The sequence below is a fragment of the Rhea pennata genome, chromosome 2 (genome assembly GCF_028389875.1).
Source record: "Rhea pennata isolate bPtePen1 chromosome 2, bPtePen1.pri, whole genome shotgun sequence".
NCBI lineage: Eukaryota > Metazoa > Chordata > Aves > Rheiformes > Rheidae > Rhea > Rhea pennata.
The window spans coordinates 19,069,976-19,093,141 of NC_084664.1; the positions used below are offsets into that span (position 1 = coordinate 19,069,976).

At 37.1% G+C, this 23,166-nt stretch overlaps 1 protein-coding gene across 1 annotated transcript in view; it reads right to left on the reverse strand.

The window, feature by feature from the left end:
- Nucleotides 1-561: 561 nt before the first annotated feature.
- Nucleotides 562-23,166, reverse strand: part of GPR158 (G protein-coupled receptor 158) — a 202,805-nt gene continuing 180,200 nt past the window's right edge. The window contains exons 7-11 of the mRNA XM_062567691.1: nt 20,984-21,222; nt 9,025-9,163; nt 5,008-5,113; nt 3,299-3,445; nt 562-2,526 (exon numbers count right to left, since the gene is read on the reverse strand). Coding sequence (XP_062423675.1) covers nt 1,072-2,526; nt 3,299-3,445; nt 5,008-5,113; nt 9,025-9,163; nt 20,984-21,222 — 2,086 coding nt within the window. The 3' untranslated portion in view covers nt 562-1,071. The remainder of the gene's footprint in view (nt 2,527-3,298; nt 3,446-5,007; nt 5,114-9,024; nt 9,164-20,983; nt 21,223-23,166) is intronic.

The window sequence follows — 23,166 nt, forward strand, 5'->3', positions numbered from 1 at the left end:
AAGATTATTATGATTAAAGTAGGAATTCCAGTTTGTCAGATGACATTTTCCAATTTTTAACAAAAAACAAAGTACGTTGTCGTAAGACTTACCAAATTATGCAGCTAAGACGACTTGATTTCTGCTATTAACAAAGTGTATGATCATTAACATGGAAGTGCAAAACAAGCAACTTACCTTGTATAAACCCCCTGAATAATACTGTACCAAACTTTAAATTTAAATAACAGAACTGAACAAAGAAATCATTATATAAATCACAGGAAAAGAAAAAAAAAATCTCTCAATTCCAAAGGAATTTCCTCATACAAGTTATGGCTTCCATAGCCAGTGAAAGATTACTGTAATTCTATATATACAAAAAAAGCCTATAGCAGGTATTTTAAGTTGCAATAAGAAGAAAGTATCTGCAGAGTGCATAAATGTGTTGTTGTGTCACATAACATCAAAGATATTTGCAAAAATTATACAATCTAGAATGCTTTAATATGAGACACAACAATTACTTAAACATACATTAATAAGAAAATGAGAGTAATCATATAAAATGTATTTTGGGGATGCATTGAGTTAGCAGCGCTAGCAAGATTAACTATGGAAAGTGAAAAGTCGTCATTATAATAAGCTGCTCTTTGATACTCATTTTGCCATCAGGACATTTTCTGTGCCCTACTTCTGTTGGATCTTTAAAGTCCCAAGGGCAAGTTAAAGCCAGTTGTGGGCATTCAGAAGTATTTCTGTTAAGATCTGTGATGTGCACTTGTAATCATCTTTTCTTTTCTTTAAAAAGAGAAGTGACTTCACAAAGGCAGGTTTCTTTCACTGACACATTAAACTCCTTGCATCAGGGACCACATTCTGGACACCGCAAATCACACTGTTGGCACTCAACAAATAAACAATAAGAACAATAACAATTTACTTTGCTTATTTCCTACTTAAGTGTTGTGCTGATTCTCTTGTTTTAAGTGATGCTCCTTAGGAATTTTCAGATCCTTTTGGCCTAAGTCCCCTCTGTCTTCCCTGTTGTCTTTCTTTTCAATGTTGCTACTCTCCTCAGTCCAAAACCTCTTATTTTCGAGGTGTTGCTGTTTTATTTGCACTTATAGTAGAGGTGTTTGATAAAGCTACACTTCTTTCTGCATTTGGTAAATCTGGTGTATCATACTCCCAAGGGCAGACTTCAGCTCGAGATGCTAAAGGTTGCTGCAAGTAACTACTTGGCTTATGGGAATCAGATGAAAGCACATTTCCCTCAGATGAGATATTTTTTTTCTGTTCTGCCAACTTATTAAGGTTTTCCTTTTCTGTTGCTTTCTGGGATAGTTCCTCATACTCCCCAGCACAAACAGTGGGGGAATATCTATTAACAGTCTCACATTTCAACCCAGGGGTGACCTGAGACTTGGAATTCAACTGTTTTTTCTCATTTTCAAAAGCCTGCTGCTCTTGTGTCTCCCAAGTGGTCATCTCCAACTTCTCTGAGCTCTTTTGATTTGATTGTTGATATCCCTCAGCTGTCTTCAGCTTATGATGAGATTTCCCCTTTGGCTGGGAAGGGTGATTTTTCTCTGGTTCTGAGGAGGCAATAGACACATGTTTTTGAACTTTAGAGTCAGAAGGCACAGGACCAGGAGTTTGGTCATATATCTCCCAAGGACAAACTTCTCCTATGTCAAAATTGTCCTTGTGTAGAGACTTACCTGGGCCTGTGTCAGGATTTGCAGATGTTTGGGTAACCCTTTGTTGTTTCATAATTCCAGATTTATGGGTTTTCTTTGTTTCCTCAGAGGGGGTAGAGTTCTTCCAGTGAGAATCCTTATGTTCCCCTTTATCAGAGACTGAGTGTTTTTTGCTGGTCTCCTTGCTCTTTTGTTGAGATTTATACGATTTAGTGCTTTCTTCAAGACTTTGCGTTTTACCTGTTAGTCCTAGAGTCTTTTCCTTGGCACTTGCAATAACACTGAGGGATTTTTGTAACACAGATGTTCTTGGATGCAGAGGCTTCTTATCTGCACTTAAGTTATGTGCGCTTACTGATTTGCACACTAAAGGGACTGATTCAGTGGACACAGCCTCAACTTTTTCAGTAGCTTTTTTGATCAATTTGTTCTCACTCAAGGAATCCAGAAGTGAATTCTCAGCAGTTATAACTTCCGCGCTTTCTCTAGTTAAGCTATTAGACTCTTCTGTTTGATCCCTAACATGATCATAAGTGCTGTGGGACTTTTTTAATGAAAATACTCTGTTTTTCAAAGTCTCCTCCTTTGGCTTTACATTACTTGTGGAATCCTGTGGGTTTTTCCTCAGTGCAGCAGCGTTCTTTACAGCACTGTGCTCCACCAGGTCCTTCTCATCCCTGGAGCACTGCCTCGTGACTGTCTCGGGGATTTCTGTAATACGTCTCATTATTGACCTCCCCAAGCCCTTCTTAGAGCACCTTTTCTTCTGGAGATGTGGGTTATTAGCAATCATCTTTTTTCTCTTATAGATTTCAAGCTGGGCATATAGTTTCTTCAACTCATCCTGCAAAGCAAAATGAATGGCAAAACTAGTATTCACAGAGTGAATCCAGTCAAACTAGCATCCGAATGAGTGCATTACCTATTCGATTACAAATCGTATTAAACTTCTTTCATTGTCTTTTCTAAAGTTTGAATATGCCATTTCTCCATAAACTTGGGTCCAGTTTTTTTCCCAATTTAAAAATAAATTCAACCCTAAAATCATTGCACAAAACCGTTGCCTTGCATGGCTGCATAGCATACAGCATGCAAAAGCAATTAATATGCATTCATATCGCATGTTTTAGATTTCATTGCAACACTATGCTGCAGGTTTTCCTACTGAACTCTACAGCTATGCTTTATTCTGGGAGCACACGTCAGAAAAGTTTCAGACAGAAGTGCCCTTTTATCATGTAGGATAGGAATGAAGTTTCTTTTCCTTGTTATATGTTATAAAGTGATGACAAACGACTAATCACACTGACACCAGACTGTATGCTTCAAGCTAATTCAAAGAGCCTATATAAACTAATAAATAGCTTTTGCTGTGCCCTTCTCCTCTTAGCCTCCTGAATGACTTTTTCTATAACTAGCAGTGCAGATTCTCTTCACACTAGTAAATTTTTTCTAAAAGATGTTACAGGACCTGATACCACAATCATTACATGACCTAAGCTGAACTGTTTTATTTGGTATTTGCGAAAAAAAGTTAAATGGATGTGATTCAGAGTTAACTGGTAGGAAAAAGCATATGTTCTTGAAAATAAATGCTATTTAAAAGTTACATGTACCCGAATGTCTTCAGGATCCAAACTATGTTCACTCCATGCTGAATTGATGCTGCTGTTCAGATAGGATCCAGATCGACCTATGTCGAGCTCATCTTCATATGCTTCCGTAGCTATATCATCTCTTGGGTTATTGCTTGAGTGTGAAAACTGCAATAAGTATTCATAAAAAAGATGTTGCCATCAGTAAACTGTAAAAATTTACATCAGTAGTTTTAGGGAGACAATGATCCTTCTACGGATTTCCTGCAACTTGTGTTAACCCAAAATGCTAGCTACAGGCATCACTGGCATAAGCAGTGTCTTACAGAATATCATTATTGTATGGAAGGAACTTATTAATGATGGCTTGACTTGAAAAGGTTTAGACATTTGCATTAGAAAAATTCCTTGTACTTAATTTGATGCTTATTTAAACCTCTTTAAATTGCATTTAAATTAAACTAGTATTAAAAATACATGGGAATAGGCATTCAGCCTGTATTCCCAATTAGGCTGCTAAAACCATAAGGCTTTATTTTATATTTCGTATCTTGCAGAAAGCAATTCTTTCATTTTAGATTCTGACCCAAAACAAGGAAGAGATGAGATGGCAAAAACCCAAAGGAGATAAATTAGAAAGGAGACAAATTAATCTCTCTTTTCTAAGTTCTAGCAAATGCTTGTATCAAAAATTGGATGGAGGCTGTGTCAGCTATTTTTTAATTCATATTAACTAACTGATCCACAGTTATCGTTGCACACATAGTCATCTGGCCTCATGACCTTACATCTATCTATAAATGGACCTAAACTTTGTGAATCTTCTCTTTATCCCCTGATCAAGAGAAAATTCTGCAAGAAAAGCCTGTGTTGTGTTACACAGATAATAAACTAAAAATAGAAATGTTAATCATTGTTATGAGTCAGCTTCAGAAAGGTTAACAAACTTTCTAGAACGGTATCTCTGAAAATATAATAAAGTACATGGATGTGAGAAAGAAAATAATAAAACTATTGCTAAAGACCAGAAAAATCATTAAAAACAAAACAAGGCTATTCATTGTTAAGGCTGTATCACTGTGTCCTCCTGTTGCGACTATTTAATGTATATATATTTGACAGTTATCAGCACACTGTTCTGACACAGGCAAATGATAGGAAAAGCAGCTTCACTAAATTGAGAATTGTATTAACTGAACTCTACAGCATTCTTCTTTCATGGGTAACTTTTCATCTTTAATATCCTCTTTGGTTCTTGATCTTTTGTCTCATAGAATTGGTCTTTTCAAGAGCCATTACCAAACCATTCTTTTTGTCAGGATACTGCAGAAGAAGAAAGCTCCATTCAAATCCTGTAGAGTGGCACTCAGGACAGGAGAAGCTACCTGTGGTTTTCCTACGCCAGGGAGACTGGCGTATTTTAATTTCATTTAGTGAGCCTGATGGGAAACAGGCTGTAGGTCTCAAAGCTCTGTTCTGCTCCCTGCGTTTTGTCTTTCTGCCTCTTCCCCAGGAGTGCTGAACATCCCATGCTTCTGGCTTGCAAAGGAGTCTCCACTTTTGCTCAGGAACAATCACCCGGGATAACTCCCAACCTCCTCTCTCATGGCGAGCCCAAGCTCCTCATTACAGCTTTATTTAATGGTCCCTCCCAGTCTTCCCATGTCCTCCCTCAAATATTTATCTTTCTTGGTCTTGGCAAGAGAAAAAAAGACAGGAAAATAGAATACCTTAGGGATCAGAAGCAGCCCAACAGTAACTGTCACAGTCAAGTGTGTGTGTGCGAAGAACAGCATCAGCATCCAGTCAGACTGAAGTCTTGAAGCAAGTATGAATCTGAAAATAGAATTCAGTGTTGGCAATTTATTGCCTTTTCTCCATGTAATACACTGAACATTTTTAACGTTCCTTAGGATTCTTTTCATTGAAAAGCTAAATGCAACTGTTTTTGTTTTGTGCTGCTTTCATACAGGCTAGAAATTATATCCACATGCTTTACCTATATACCACAGTTTCAAAATAAGTTAAGAAGATCCGAAGCAAAACAAAGTATAAAAAAGGACCTGAAAGGATATTGCTTATTCAAGCATTCTCAGTCTACTAAGCTGTTTTATGATGGCGTAAATTGTCACAGCTTCTTTGGCTTGAACTAAGTTATGAGAGTTAACATTCATTAAAGGTCTGAATTGATGATTTTAGGTTACTAAGTAAGCTCATGTACTAAGATCATTTTCAGTGCATTTTTAAATGCAGGATGTCCATAGATCGCAGGTACATTGAAGAGAGAACTGAACTGAAACACATTTCAGTGTGGAACACAGAAATGGCCTTGATTGCAGGAGCTCCCAGCTCAATATTGCAGGGCCTAAGAGCTTTTCAAATGCTCGTAAATGAGTGACTGAATCTCCTAAATGAAGCAATTCCTTGCTGAGCTTTCTAGAAGAGTGGTAGAACAAGCACTGCAGCTAAGCTAGCAAAGGCATGCTTGGTTTATCCACTTTAGCAAGTTCCCAAAGACATAATTGGTAAGCAACATAATGGATGAATGGATGTACCACTGGCCTATAACTTGCAGGTTTACAAAAATCATTCAAAAAGAAATGACATTTCCAACTTATCCAAGTCCACAGATGCACATTTTGCAAAAGCTTTTGTTAACAGGAAGAGTCTGACATGAAATATTGGCTTATATGTCATAATCATACAGTCATCATTTCTTGTTTATTACCTTATAGATGCAATCCTTCATGAACACACCAAAATACTACAGATTTTTCTTTCTTAAAAAGATGTTGCTGTTAAGACATGCAGGCCCTGGCCAGAAGCTTAGCTAACTGAACAAAACACGAGAAACTGCTGAAGATGGCTTAGGACAACACTGGATGTAACAAATAATAGAGTGAGAAGCTAACAAAAGTTACTGATAGCACCGTGATGAATGGTAAGATTTCACAGGTGGTTAAGGGGGAGTTATTTGAAGGACAGTCAAACTTTGTGGGTAACTGAAGGGAATATTTGGGACATCTGGGGAGTAGAACCTGGAAGGTTGGCAGTATCGAGGCAACTATATTATTAATAGCATTTAAGGCCATGACTACCTAGGTAAAGATATCAGAAATACCAAATTTTAGTATGGCTGTAGCTGGAGAGGAGGAACAAGACTGGACTGTCTGTGTTCATGTTTATATGGTGCCTATAGAGACAGCTGCACAGGTCCGTGTGGCCAACTCTGGGTGTCGTGTGGATCTGCTAACCCTTAACAGCTGCAACTGTTAACTTTTGTGGGGGGCTTTTTATTTATGTTTTATGCACAAAACATTGGCTGATTAAGATATCCAGGCCATATCCCTGTACGTTAAATATCATTATTTGTAATAATCATTCAGATCCAGCAGAGATGGGGTTTCCATTCAAATGAGATTATGCCTCACAAATTTGTTTTTCTCAGTCATAGGAAAGAAAAAGCAATGTACAAATTTAATGCTATATTGATCTGAAGATAATCAAGAATGCTCTGTTTCTGAAAAGGGAGTAATAATTTGACAGAAAAACAAACCCCAAACACCTTAAGACATGATTTAATGCTCACATCAGTCTCCTAGGAGCTTCTTGAGTTTTCACACTGGATGGCTACCTTATGAGCACGGGTGTCTTTCAAAATTCCTGTACTTTCAACTTCGTAACAACTCAGATATGTCACATAAATATGATTCTTACATTTCATCTCTTTCAGTTACATCCAGAATTTAGAAGGGAAGACAGAAGCATAGAAACGTGAACTTCACAGAGATTGGGTTAAGAATCATATATACAGAAATGGACATAATCTCAGAAGGGATCATCTATTTCCAACATAGGCTGTTCATTCCTATCCATAAACACTGTATTACATTTCTTCAGCAAATGAACACATATATGAGAAAAAAACAATAAGCAATACAAAATGTATATATTTTGTAAAAAGAAGGATGGAAAGAATCAGTAGATCTTAGGCTGAAGGCACAATTTTATCCTTGCTAGGATAAGCGGGAAGACCTCGTCCTCTTAGGTCTGCTTGATAAGATAGGTACTGATTCCTTTTTCTGATTGTATTATATTTGCTCTAAATGAAGGCATTCAGAGAAGAAAGGGAATCTCTCCAGAATTCTGTGTTCAGTCAACTTCGTCCAGTGTAGGAACATTTCATAAAAATGTAAAAAAAAATCTGGATATCTACTATATAAAACCAAACAAACCACTGAGCTGATCAGATACGTAGTAAAACCAAACCTACGTAAGATGGAAGAGTCCTTTCTTTTCCTTCAATTCCTATATGCTTTTAAAATAAAACTCACAGGATTAGAGGAAAATAAAAAGTTACATTTTCCCCTTTTTCTCCTCCCTACAATCCAAGATTATTTTCATCCTGTCCTATCACTAAACTTGCAGCACAAACAATACCTTCTCATGTATTGAACTTTATCTTCTATCATAGCTCAAAATATCGTTTAGGCATATTAACAGGGAAAACCTTTGATAGAAAGGCTTTCTTAGTTGTTATATACAACTTATAGAACTGTAATAACTGATTTTTTTTTTATCTACTCTGTAAGTTGGGAATGAAAATAAAAAGGTTTCCATAATGTAACATTTTCCAAATCCAAATTCATTTTTTTAATTATTTGTTCAGTTTTTATGTTAGGAATAAAACCCCAGATTTTGAGAGCATATGGATGTGAGACAGAGGGTTAGGAGAAGGTGAAGGAAATAAAAAGTTGCAAGCCTGAAAAGTATAGTGAACTTCTTAACAATGATAGGGAAAAGAGCACCTAGAAGAAACAGCGATGAGAGATTGCTTTGATGATGATTGTTTGGAAAAGATGATGCATCATGGAAGAAAACATGAAGGCGACAGAAAGAAATGTGAACTTGAAGAAAGATCAGAAGCTGAGAAGTGGATTTGAAGACTGTCAATGGAGAGATGTTAAAAAAATCTGAGTAGATAAAGTCTGTCAGACAACAGAATGACATAAGAAGACAAAGAATGTCATAAGAAAGTCATAAGAATCTCTTTACAGCATGAACTGAGATTCATGCTATCTTGTTATTTTGGATTTTCTACAAGTAGTTCATTTTTACCGGGTTCTCCGTGGGAAAGGCAAATACGCTAATTTGCATGTAGCTCTTATTTATTAGTTACTAATCTAATAATTTACAAGTCTGAAATGCAAAGCTCATTACAAAATTTGTAAGGAACATGTGCCTTATATAACTGTTACAGCATCATATGCATAATAGCATTTTATGTCAGCATATAAACCACTATGCTTCATGCATGAACCAATCTTACCATACAACTTGTATCTTATCATATAACTGCACCTTGCCAATCTGTTACACACCAGGAAAAGTTCACATAAACTAACACTCTTACCTGTTATTTTTCTAGAGATACAAACCAATGAGCAGCATGTAAATGAATCAAGACAGTAGTTCTGCTACATCTAATTTATCATATATACTGAACTTTGATCCAAGTACATATCAGCTAGCTATACTGAAAAAAAAGCAATTATATGATTATCAAGTTGACTGTACATATTCTTGAGTCCTATAGGAACAGTTTTAAGTTTAGTAACTCTTTCATTTGTAAAATTAAATATTTATGAGTCCTTGCATTATGCATCTTATCCCATTTACACTTTTAAATTGCACCGTATGAAACCTGAAAGATAAATAGTTAATTACTAGATCTACAGATCACTTGCCTAATTGTATGGAATATAGCAGAGATAATGAGCTCATTGTGAACTGCAACAGCCATATAACGTGGCTCATGAAATGCTGATGGGACTGTCCGCACTGCATAGCAGAGATAAACACCCCACAAGAGGAATAAAAATTCAGCTGCGAGAAGAACAAAAAGAAATAATTCTCAATTAGTTTTATAGGTGAAAAAGAAAGGAAATTTGAAGTACTATAGTATCTTCTGTACGTGTAAGTATGGATATAAAGACTGTATATACTCATAAATATATATATATATATACACACACACATAGGCATTCAAACACTTTTGGATATTGTCATTGTACATCACACATTTGGTTTTAATTTTTCCACACTTCTTTTCTTTCCAAATGAGGAACCTTTGCATTCATGGGTTTTCAGTTTTTCAGTTAAAAAACTTTAAGACAAAGTCTAATAATTCTTTGCTTATTTTTCAAATGAGTACTACAAAAGCTTGGCATCACTTAAAATTAACATTTTTTTTAATCTGTACCTCTGCCTCTTGTCACAGAGGCAGCTACCACTGTTTTAAGACAACAGTTTAATTTCAAAGGTTTATAACTCAGATATAACAATTTATTTTAGGTGAAAAAATTCCTCTATTCATGATAGTTAATTCTGCTGGTGCCCATAATTTTATGAGTCACCACTGAAGCCTAATGTAATTGTAACAAATTACATGTTTTACTCTGTTATGAGCAAAATAAATAAAGGAAAAAAGGAGCAGAAGTGAAGGATCAGGATTGGCTTCAACTATCATGTTAGAGCTAACTCATCTGCACCATGTACACAGACTTCAGATTCCAAGAGACAGTCTGCTATGACACCATTTTGGTTGTTATTCAAACAAAATAATTTCAGATCCATCTTGAAAAATATTCCCTTTCCCAAAAAACTCTACTGCTTAGCCATGTGGCTGTGGCTACAGTTGGTGCCGGTGCCTCTTGCTTTGCAGTTTGAGTTGACGATGCCTGGAAGTTTTTGAGCCTGTCCACCAATGTGCAATTGCACACTGGGCTCGCACAACACTGGTACGGCTCGAGGACACCATCAGGAGTTGACTGTGACCCCCCTGGTACTCACACATCGCTTTTGCCTTGCTGAATTCTGCAAGTAATCCACCAACCACAGCGTCCCCCATGCGCGTCAGCTATTGCGTTAGTGACCCCGCAGCACATTCGGTTCTGCTGCCAGCAAGTTCATACACTTTGGGGGAGAAAAGTAAAACGGCAGGGATGGGATTTAACTCACCCACACCTGTTTAGAAGTCAGGTGTCTGGTGGATGCGAGTGATCCTTTTAGCACCAAGGAACAGCAATAGCCAGTTTTGCAGGGTGGTACCATCTCACCCTAGCAGAGCTCTCTCTCCTCTTGAATACTGAAAGCACTCTGGTGAGTGCTCTCACCTAGTATCTCGATTTTAGGTGTTCTGACAGGTGAGCTGAAACCTAGCATAACTCAAACAGCTGTTTGAGCAAAAGGAAAGTCCTTTATTAATTTCTTCTTTCTTTTTTTAACTTTTACATTTATCTTTGTCATTGCATTTTAGATTATCACTGAATATATGTAATGATAGAAATAAATTACATTTGCAGTAAAAAATGCAGTCAAGGTACTGTAATGGAAAATCAGACTTCTCTTCATACTTTTTCTGCAAATAAATGTTATTATGCTGTAACTAGAACAGGTAATCAGTGACATCAACCCATAGGAGTGGTGAGCAAATCATTATCTGTTTAGTTTAGATAAGGACACAAAAGTTTGTAAGCCCCCTATTAGCAACAGACTGAAATAAAATATTTGCTCTGGATATCTCAGGAGAACAGGCTCTCTGGTCTTCTTTTACAGTCCGTAACTGTTGTAGAAATACATTGCCATTATATTTTGAAGCTTCTAATTTTACTATGGGTCTCAGCTAAAATCATTAAGAACCAAGCTTTGATAAAATGATTTCAGTTATGAAGTTTTCTTTGTGCTCTGACAAAAGTTCATTTTGAATTTTGAACAACACTTTGGACATTCCTTATTGTATCAAAAGTAGAATGCCTAGCCCTAAACCCATTATTTTTACTATAACATATCCAACACAAACCCAGTAGTTTAGCTATCTACAGAAACACATTTGTAAAGGTACAACTCACACATGCTGCTATTTTTTATGTCCTTCCTCACTAAAGTTCCAGCAATAATAAACTTTTAGACTAAGTGATAGCTTGATTTGTGACCTCACTGAGAGTCAATATGAAAAAAACATAGTATAAATCTTCTGAGATTGTGTCCAGCTTGGTTTTGAGCTTGTTTTTTATAAAAGGACGTATGTGGGTATATCTTTCACAGACTCCCTATACACTCACTGCTTGAGCAAACTGGGCACCACTTTCATTTTATTACTGCATAATTAGCTATGCTATCAGTAAAGTCTATTACTTTAGCTTCTTAAAAAAAACCTACATAGGAAGGAGCTGCCAAGTCACCTTCCTCCTGAAGTCTTCTCTGAGCAACGGAATACACATTTTGCTCCAGTGAAGTATGATTAAAGACACCTTCGCAAATTATGGTGGTTTGTTTTTCTCTCTTTAAGCACACTTGTCTTGCATATGCAAAATCACAGCACTTAAAGGTATTGCTTTTCAAAGCTCTGAAATCCATTGCTCTAATTGCTCTGTATTGATTTAGAAGAAATTGGAAAGGAGAAAATATAGTCAAAAAATGAGGTTGCTACAACCACACCAGTGGATTTTATTGTCCTGTGCTCTATGGAAACCTGGGTTATCAGCACAGCTCAGCAGGGATTCCCTAGAACATGCTGCTCATCCTATTTCCTCTTATTTTGCCTTTCACCTAAGTCCCCCACAGTAGAAAAGGATACTAGCAATGGAGTTGAGTAAGGTGATATTAAGAGCTAATTGTCTAAGTAGCTAATTGCCAAATAACAGGCACAGTGCACAAAACTGCCTGTGGTCTACTTTTCTTTCTCTACCATAACTGAGTGAGAAGCATCCAAAGTCTTTTACTGATAGAAGTTTTAAGTTAGAAGTGCTGAGAAAGGTTATGTTGAGAGTTTGAGAAAGTTAGGCTTTAAAGGCATGAAAATATATGAAGTATAAAACTCCATGTTTTGAAGGTCTCTCTGCTTAAAGAAGGTCTCCTGACTTAAAGTGGGCCAAGTTTTGCTTATTTTCACCAGAAAAAAATCTGCTGTAACTTTGAAGTTATACAAGAATGAAACCTTTTGTATTCAGATTGAATACAACCTTTGAAGGTATCTCAGAATGCAACCAAAAGTGAAAAAGACACATTTACAAGAATAAAGACCAGTTTCAGTGAGCTGGCCTAAGTAAGAATGAAGGTAGCATTTGACCTACAGACCAGGTCAATTCCCAAAATATCACAGTTTTCAGTTTCACGAGCATAGTTACAAGGAGTTCCTAAGACGACAAGAGTGAACTTCAAAGTATTGATATACTGGAGCATAACAGTAGTTTGCATTTTTTAATACACAACCCTTTTATAAAAGCTTTACATTTAGAGCAGAGGTGGCATCTCTGTCTACAGATAATAATTAGTGTGATGTCTTGTACAAATAGGAAGTAGTTTTTAAAACAAATGGTAAAATAAAAGGGGCCCTATAATTGCTAACCCAGCATTACAATAATTCCAGTAGCAATAATAAACAAAACATACTGTTTGAAAACCAATTTATTATCTAAAGCACTAATTACACAACTTAAATGTATCATATGGAAGCTGTGCTTGAGGGGGAAAATCAAGTTCATACAGTTAATTTCAGACTTGCAGTGTAATTTGTAATGACAACCTGCAGATGTTAACAATTTCACTGTATTATTTTTCTGTGTCCTTTTTCCTTTCTTGATATAAAATAAGGTGACATATTTATGTATTTATTATACTGTTGAAAAACGCAGACATAACTAACTAAAACGAATAAATAAAAAATTGAATAAAAATAAGGAAGCCATTTGGCCATCATGGAGCATATTTCTTTAATATAATACATCTCTGGGGTCTTACTAGTCCTATTCACTGTACGCTCTAATGACTGTCTTGCCTCAAACAATCTTTAATGATTAAAATTTGTGAGATCTGATATGAAATTTATTCTTGGCTTGCTAAAGAATTCTTCACTACAAGCCTGGTGTAGATGAGTGATTTCTTGAAAACTAAAGGACTATCTTAGTATACCGCAAACCTGTCAAGAGCAAACTCAAATCTCAAAATATATGATCTCTCTCCTTCAAATATGATTTTATCATAAGGCTTGAAAATTATCTCCTTTTAATTTTAAGCACAAGAGAGAACCTGCATGTTCTCTTCCTTTTCTGAAAAATGGGGAAAACTACTAAAAGAAAGAGCTGTCAATAGACAGCTGGAAAGAAATATGAGGTCAAAAAATCAGGCATAAAAAGCTCCTAAAAAATTTGCAGTAGCTATTTTATAACTGACCAAAACAGAAATTCAGATTTCAGGTGCAAATCTGGGACAGGTAAGAGCATAAGCAAATTAAAAAGTGTTTGAAAGGCATAAGTGGGTATAGATATAAATGGAAGATAAGAGATAAAAACGTAATATATAACCTTCAATGCACTGGACGAAACTCATGCCCAGTGCAACAGAGGTGCATTATTTCTGCTAACCTGGGATTTGTATGCGCCTCTGCACATTTTGACAATGAAGGACAGCAATATGTTCACAGTACGTGATATATATTTGTTCTGTAAGGAAGGACAGACTCATGGTTGGTTTTATTTATTTAATCAAATTGATCTTTCTGAAGATCTGGGAATTCTTTCATATTTAAAGCCAGTACAAGGCACAGGTTTACCAGGGATATTCTCAGTGACATCCTTCAGCGTCCAAGGCCATGCCTTGCACAACAAGACGATTGCAAAGACACCCAGTGCTGCCTGTCCAGACCCCTGGCAGCAGTAAATTCTGGCTCGGTTCTACTTGCCTGTTCATTATCTGTCCTACGCATTTCTATACCTTTTTTGATCGAACAGAAGTGCACATGAGCCCCTGTGCAAATGGAAAAGTCACTGCTCAAGCCAAGCTTCAGAGAGGAGATCACAGAGCATGTTTTCCTTGCAATCTGGGTACTCATCTAGAAATTTTTGCTGTGATTTGCAGCAGAACGAAGCACACAGGGCTGTATTTGTAGCCAGTGGGAACACATATAACGTTATATATAGATTTGACTAAGCTCTGTAACTGAGCCAAAAGCATTGCAAAATGGGTATTCTGATTAAATGGACCATATAACCCTAATCTTATTGTGCCTCAGCCCCAGCTGTGTAAAATGAGGATAATGCCACTTTGTCACTGCAGGATGACACTGGAAGTAAATTCACTTTTATTTGTGAACTGCTTAAATTCTAAACTGTGAGCTTCCTATCCTCCTTGGTCTGGAGGAGAAAGTGAGTTATTTTAGACTGTCATTTCTTATTCTCCACCCTCCTATCCTGCCAGAAATGTCTTTCTCTCATGCTTTTTCAGGCAAGCCTCTAGATAGGATGGCTGCGGCTACAGCTGCTGAAAGGAGCTCCCATGAGCCATGATCCCTACTCACATTGCAGTCCCTTGTCCAAATGCCGCCTCCAAGCAGAAGACAGCCCTGCAGGTTTAAAGCCAATTTTTACGACTATGTATAATGTCCTTTATATGACCTTGCCCATTTTCTTAGAAAACACTAGAAGAAGAATAGGCTTCTGCTTTCCAGAGGTAGTGAAATACTTTGTGTGCTGACACTGCTTTCACTACATTTTTGCAAGAAGGGAGAGAATCATTTTTAACTATGATGTAGAATAAGCTCACTTAGAATTCTGAAATTTGCACTGTTTGCAAAACAAAGAGTATTATTTTAACAGTTATTGTCATTTTTTTATCAGATACTGAACACAATTACAGATTATAGCTCTAATTAAGTAGCCAGGCTACAACTCATCCACTTCTCCCTTACATTTTTTTTTATCAGACTACTGCCTATATTTTAAATTCCCTTTATTGAAATGAACCGCTCTTTGGATCTGGGAGCATGGCTGATCCATCTATTTATTCACTCAAATTGATTTCTGGAGCTCAGAGAACACCATTTTAAAATAGAAAAAAAATCATGTCCTAGATTGCTTTTCTATTGCCAACCAATACAGACTCTTTCTGCCTCACTGAGTTCAGTCTCCCACCTGGAGAGCTGCACCATGTCATAGTAGAAGCTTTCTTCTTAGGCTGAAAAGGATTTTCATAAATTTCAAGAAACCACGATTACATGTCTAAATCTTTAGTTCGGAGTTATTCTTAAGAAATTTTAAATTACCAGAGGTTTATCTGTCCCTCTTATCATCTTATCTCTTATCAACAACAACATTATCTCAGCAACATTTTAATTACTCAGGCATAGCAACAGAGTTCATGGTACACTGCATGAAATAACAACTAATGGAGCTAAATTCTGACATACTTCTTTACCAAGATTTACACTGTTTGTGGCTGTACAACTCTGAAAGAAGAGCAGGGGCCTCTGGGCTGCTGCAGGGCACAGTATGCTCTGTCTCCCGAGCAGCCCCGAGGCTACCTTGTGGATCTGGTCAGATTAATGCCAGGGACACACGAACCCTTGCAGTCTCTGCACCCCTGGGCTCAAGGGTGACTTACAGATGTTTTTTAGCGGGCAATGAAGATATATTCACCAATTTGAATATGAGTAACATGCCCCTTGCACAGGAGTCTCCCTGCATGAAACGGATGCCCAAGCTCAAGTTTACACTTTCCTGGAATTCCTCTCATTTTTGTACTTTCCTTCTTTCTTAGCCCTTACACAGCACAGTAAATGCCTAGTAAAAGACAATGTAAACAAATGTCAGTATCAAAATTAGTTGAAGGACTGGAAAGACTTGGAGCAGTACAAGAAGTGGATTGCAGAAGGGAATTCTGAAGACCTTCCCAGGCAGCCCAGCCCAGCAGTCCTGCAAAGACAAATGGAAATTAGGGCAGCTTCCGACCTCCACCAAAGCCAGCTACTCCTGGGGGTTGCATGGGGGGGGATGTAGTTTTATTACAGGTAATGCTTCATAGCAATGGTGCCTAAACAAAGGCTATGGGATTTCACCTGGGATGTTGCAAGTGTCAAGAAGGAGCAACATTGCTACAGGGAATAATGTAACCCAAAAGGATCGAATAAAGGAGGGTTGTAGCTAACTACAATTATGATGTATAAAGATTTGGGACCACCAAAATCACACATACATGATGGTATCCATCATTCAAGAATCTCCCTTTCTCAGAATGTATATAGATAGTCAACTCATTAAGAAAACTCTGCTTTGACCCCAGAATATTCGTTCAGCTATTACACACACATATATATATTCACATATATATATGAATATTCCATATATTTATGTGTATACATATTCTGTGTGTGTGACAAATAACATTATTAACATAATATGACTCCATTTTTATTGTTGAGGATTTCATCATTTGTTAAATTATGAGTACAAGTAAAACAAGACACTGAAATACGGATTTTTGAAACCTGCTTATTTTTTCTTAAGGATGTGAGCATTTTCCTAAGTATGTTCTTATCTTAACGTAACGGTTTACAGATCTAAAGAGGTAGCTAATGACTTCAAGAGCTAAACATCTAAAATTTCTAATTTGAATATGTATTTGAGTCATTTTGCTTTTTCAGTGTGTCCAGCGAATTGCTTTATTTAGTGGCTATATGAATGCTCCAAAATCATTATCTGTTGTATCTGAGGGTGGGAGAAGAACTTAAGGCTGCCTGATACTTTCCATTATATGATCTTGTTTTCAGTTAAGGCTTAATCATTTTGGTAAAATTTTCTATACTAGGTTTTTTCCTTGGGGTGCTCTTTATTTTCAGCTAGCAGAGTTCTGCTGTTTTAGAGAAAAGGAGACAGAAACTTATGACTGCCCACTGTAAAAAAATATGTTTTTCTGAGAAGTTCCCTTCACCACCATCCTTGAGCACGTTCTATTTTAAATTAGATGGGGAGAAACAGTTCTGAGATGAGTGAATTGTCCCACTTCGTTTAGTCTCTTCTCACAGAGGAGACGTTCTGTACCACTCATCACCTTCCTCGCTCGTCCATAAACCATTTCCAGATTTACTGTATCTTTTAGATATGTACCTAAGCCATCATTGTTGATGTGGGCCATGAAAGAGGTGTATGTGGGGGAACGGAGTGGGTTATAAGGCGAAAAGGGGCAATCTTGAAGTGAAAGCAGTTGAATGCTGCTCTGTAAAAATAAGATTCTTTTCCTATTTCTACTGCAAACATTTTTATATAATCCTGGTCACACTGGTTAGATCAAGCTTTTCACAAGTGATCACTATTTTTACATAGTACATTTCTGAGTATCTAATGTGAGAACTGAAGCCAGAATCTGTTTAAGTGCTGAATGTTAACAAGTACATCCTGATTATGCTTTCAACACAGAAGAGGCTATAAACATTTCTAAATACTCTGAAAAATCAGTTCCTGTATGTCTCAAGAAAGGCAACCAAAATGGATAGCTACTGTTGAAAATTTTGGCTTTAATCTTTGTACATCAGTGCTAGGGAGAACCCAGCTTAAAAATGCCCATGTAGAAATTAGCAATTCTTTATTCATTGCAGGCTCTGAACAACATACCCCAAATATTGCACAGGGCGATTCATCAAATGTGGATAATAAAAAACAATCACTCATTTGCTGAATGTAGAAAATTTAATAAAGGGCCTTTTAGGACTGTAGTACAATGCCCTAACTCAAACTATACAGACATTCTTAATTGTCAATCTATCAGAGCTTGTTTTGGCAACTCATATAATCTTTAGATGCAAAGATTATATAGCTTAAATATTAACAAATGAACAGTGGGAGAGAGTTCTTTCGGGAACACAGACTGAAACACTTACTTTGTTCCTTTTTCTGGCTGAGGGCATTCAATAATCACGATATAGCTTTTGTTTGAAATTCTCTTGGTAACAGGACCAAAAATATGAACTACCAATTAGTGTGCCTTTACAGCAGCTCGGGCCAGCTGTGCTGGAGTAGTACAGCTCATGCCAGCTGGGAATCAAGCAGGTGCTAGGGAAAACACCTAGCTACCTAGATATGTTTAGTTCACTTCGGGTTTAAATAGAACACTGAAAAACACACACAGTGCACATGTGGGAATTATTAACAACTACAGTACAAATGCTATTCCCATTGGATGCAACCTTGGCCTGTCTGAAGTCAGAAATATCCACCCACTTTAAAACAGCCAACATTTCACCCATGTTTTTTATTTGTGTTTTTACATGCATGTGCCTGTCCTTCTTTCCTGCCACGGGTTTTGCTCATTAAACTTACTACTCTGCTTTGTTTTCCCAGTTTTTGGGAAGTTCTTTTAAATCCTGTGGTGATACATGTTTCATTCATAGGATTTTGCCCTCAGGATGAACAATAAATGTTTGATTCGTAATACTGTGAATCCTTAGGTACCATACACTTTTTTTTTTTTTTTTTTTTTAATTTGAAATCAGAAATCTGGCTGTGGCAAGTAATGCATATGAAAATGCATATGATCTTACATAAGGTTACACAGAAAACGTGAGATTTACTGAATGCTGATTTTTCTCATCACCATATCAAAGAATACAGAGGGAATATCAGAAATGGAGACAACTTTAATGTCTAAGTCCCTGCTAGAGTATCCTCTTAAACTTAATGGAAATGTAAATACAAAACATTCACTTTAATAAAAGTCTCTTGAGACAAAGCCTAAATAACATGATTAGTATGGAAAATGCTTCATAAATCCTAACTCCAATAATCTCTGTTAGCATAAAGGCTTCATCTCTTTACGGCTTTCTAACAGTCTTGTTAATTCTCACTTCACTAATCTGCGACCTTGAAAATTCCCTGTGCACATTTCAGTAAAACCTTGACAGCAGAGTGAAATAGCGAGGTATTCTAGCATCAGGCTCCATTTGACATATTATATTATAAAATATTCACTAGTGCTATATAAAAAAACGTGCCCAACTGTAACTGAACTAAATAAGATACCTTTTATAAATCAACATCCTGCATTTTTATTTTAGTATTTTAAATCAAATAACATAATCTATCTATTAACTGATTAATAATACAGATTCTTTTGCAAGGATGCTCCCAGTCAATGATAGGAATAAATGCAGAAGCTTTATGTGTATTTCTTCCGACACACCTCTGAGATGAAGTATCCGATTTTGGAAGTAGATCCAACCAGTTTTAAGCTTTTGGGGCTGCTAGTAACAATAAAAATCTTACAGTACATATACATGCGTACACACAAACTCTCTTACACACAACATTTTAGTGTGTGAGAGTTTGTGCAGCAAGCAACTTAAATCATTTCCTCATTGAAAGGGGACTACTGATCATATTTAGATATTATAATCTGAGTTGTTGATCAGTTTGCTACTATAGCTATAAGACCAAGAGAATAAAAATATTTGTTTGTCATTATGCAACAACCACCTGTATAAAAATTTTAATAATACTACACTGTTGTACAGGCTATGAAAAGCAATAGAATTTTCAGGCAAACAGATCAGTGCAGACGACATCAACAAGTGTTCCGCATTTAATTCCTTTTTGTTATTAATCTTTATGACTTCTTTAGGGATAACCAAGTCCATTACTGCAAAACATACTTATATCTTACCAGTATCTCCCCTCCACTCCCCTGCACAAGGGCCCAGGTCCAGGCACTTTTCTAAATGTACTCATTTATACTCCTCTCTGTGTACTTTGCCAGCTAGAGCATTGACAAATTCGGTACTAGTGTGCCCAACCACCTCAGAGATCAGAGCACAGGGACAAGAGAAGGAACAGAGTAGCTTTGAGCCATCTCTTCCCGTGGCAGGAAAGTCCTTGGTAAAAGTAAAAACTTGTTTACGCTTTAAAAATGTTGCATGATACCATACATACACAGGCCTTCTGTATACCACTCTTGGAGAAAACACTGCTAAAATCTACAGGCTGCTCCTATCCATCTTGTCTTCACTCTCAGGTGGAAGAGCCACGACTGCCTCTCCCTAATCCTCAGCAGCAGAGCTCTGTCGATGGGAGGTTGATGGGGAAGTAGGGAAAGTGCAGAAAGGTAAGTATTTATTTCAGGCTTTGAAACACTGATGTATTTGAGATGTTCCTGGAACCAGACTGAGGGGCACATTTCTGCTGTGCTAGAAACAGCAGGTCTAGCTGAGGGAGCACTGAAGCAGCCCAGACATCAGCAGGGCACATGGTACAGGTATAACTGAACTCTGGCATGGGCAATACACCATTTGTTACAAAGGAACAAAAAATGTGCTATTTTTCCTCTTCAAAGAGAGAGAATTCTGCAGGCTGTCATTTTTTAGCTCCTGTCTATCCTAAGCATTGAGAGCGCATATAGCAAATACACAAAGCTGGAAAGTTTGATGTGCATGTCATATTCCCCTTACTTGCATACTAATTTCTCTACAGTTAGGAAAGTGGTCTTGCAAGTTCTTTTTCTTCCCACATCAGAGAGATCTATCCAGTTCTGTGGTGTAGAAGCAAAAGGCCCTTATTCTAGCCACAGGTTCTCACTTTAATAGTGTAGATGCTAGATACCTTCTGCCTTCAAAGATCATACTTCTTGAGCACCAGTAATACTGTTGTTACAATCAAAGTTACAAACCTTTGAAAGTCATAAAATTTTCAAAATACTTTGATCATGTTTTAATTCCTATCTCATTTAAAAATATGTATACCAATACTTCATTCCTCTAGATGCTTTTCAAGTGATGTTATGCAGACTGACAAAACTAAGGTATTTTAAAAGAAGAAAAATAAAGAAAGTAAAAATCAGCTAAGCTTTATTTTAACAATTAAAGGATAAACTAGAAAATGAACATACCAATGGCCATCATGTAATCCCAGCGGTCTATGAGGCACATATTGAAGATCAGGTGGTCAGATGTTTGCCCTTGGCCAATGAGTGGAATGTTTCTCTTCAAATTTTGGGTTATTGCAGAAGTCCAGCCGACGAGAAACCAAAAGACTATCAGGAGAATTACAGCCAGCATCCTCATCACTCGTCCACCTGTCATATATGGAATACGCTGAGCAGTTCGGGACAGGAATACCTTCAAAACCCTGGAAAATTCAGACAGTGTAGAATTAAAAAGAGCAGTAACTATGTCACAGGAATTAGATTTTCATTTTATTTCACTATCAGATTATTAAAAAACCCTTATCAACATTCTTTTCTGAATGTATGTACAAGAAAGTATGTACAAGAGTGACATTTGAAATATTATTACTTTCACATTCATTGTATTTAAATGTAACTGATAGCTGCCCAGAGATTGCTACACAGCAAGAAAATATTAGCTATATTTATGTTAGAGACACACATTCACATGCTGTTTTGTCAGGCTATTTTGTACCTTCAAGCTCCCAGTGAAAGATATCTATCTTTGGAAAAGGGAAGGTTATTTTCATAAATCAGCAACCATGTGTCTGAGATTTCATTTCCTTTTGATGCTGTCTGTCTACTCATCCCCAGCCATAACATTTCCAGAGAAGAAAAAGAGCACTTTTTTGATATTCTTCCTATTGAGTGTGACACTTCTGAGACAACACCCTACTCCTTGTAGAAATAACTGCAGAGGGCATTTTGCTAATAAACTGGCTCCTAACACATTTAGAGGCAACCATATGCTTTTCTCGTTGAGGGACGCCTATCATATGTAGCAGGGACAGAACCATCCTAAGAAAAGCTGCATCATATATCAGGCACATCCATCATGTAACAAGTACTGAACACATAACATTCAACTTAATACTTGTGCTTGCTCTAAGGATACCTTTATTCCCACTGTTCATAGAATGTCACCTGCATTCTTTTCTACCCATCACCATCTGCTACAGCAAATAAGGGTCCTGCTGGGAGCATAACAGCAACCAAAATTTGGGAAAGTCACCTTGGGAGGAGGGAACAGTTTGACTCTTCATGTAGCACAGGGTATTTCTTTTTGATGCTGACAGCACAAGATGATCTGATCTGCCAGTAGGATCTAATCCTCTCCTGGTGTTTTCCTGTAGGAAAAAGAGCCCATGGGGGCTATTCCAGCCATTACATTGTCACAGTGGCTGTGGATTTAGTCAAGCAACTGGAGGAAAATTTCTTCCTCCCCTCCCCACTCAGTGAGTTTTCCTTAACGCTGCTAACCTGCTAAGGTTGGTCAGGGAGGAAAGGTTATTGCAGGAGTTTTCATGTACCCAGATCTTTAGAAGTGGAAGGATTAAAGTTTAAAGGCTGTTTTAGAGATTTGGTAAGAAGGCTTTCAAAATGAAGAAGTGAAACAGATTCAATGATTTTGTCCTCACAAATCAGTTCCTGATTCTTGAGCATGGCATTTCCAGTGAATATTCTTGACATCCATGAATGGACAGATTATTGCTGAGGTTGAGTTAACTTCAATATTTTAAGTTGAATTTTTAAATATCCTTGTCAGCTCCCAAAGATTTTCAGCATATGAAACACCTAAGCTATGTATGTCCCAAGTCATACCATGGCCAGGCCTGCATTTTCAACAATAAAAAATAAAATCACACTCCAGATTAATATGAATGTTCTTATTTGTCTAAGAATAGGCAGAAGTAACTGGCACTGCCTCTCAAAAAATAATAGATCAGTGAGTGTCTGTTAAGGCAGAAGCACAAAAGCTTTTCTACATCCATAAATATGAATCACCGAATCGCCATTTGACTGCAAACACAACCTTCACAGTGTGCATTAGGTGAAGTCAGAGATCTGAGTACGTTCAACATTATTCAGCTGTTTCCCTCCCAACTGTTACTCCATAGGGAGTCACAGTTTTTGATCTTTCCATGTTTGATAGATGTTCTGCTCTTCCTTTACAGATGCTAAGTATTTTATGTTTGAAGCAGATTCCCCAAGACTTCAGGAAGCATGGACAGAGTATGCAGAAGTGAGTCAGATAATTTCCCTCTCTGTTTATCACTCACAGTACTATTGTTCCAGGACAGTACCCATAAATCCTCATTTTTAGAAAAGGATTGTTGGAACGCTAA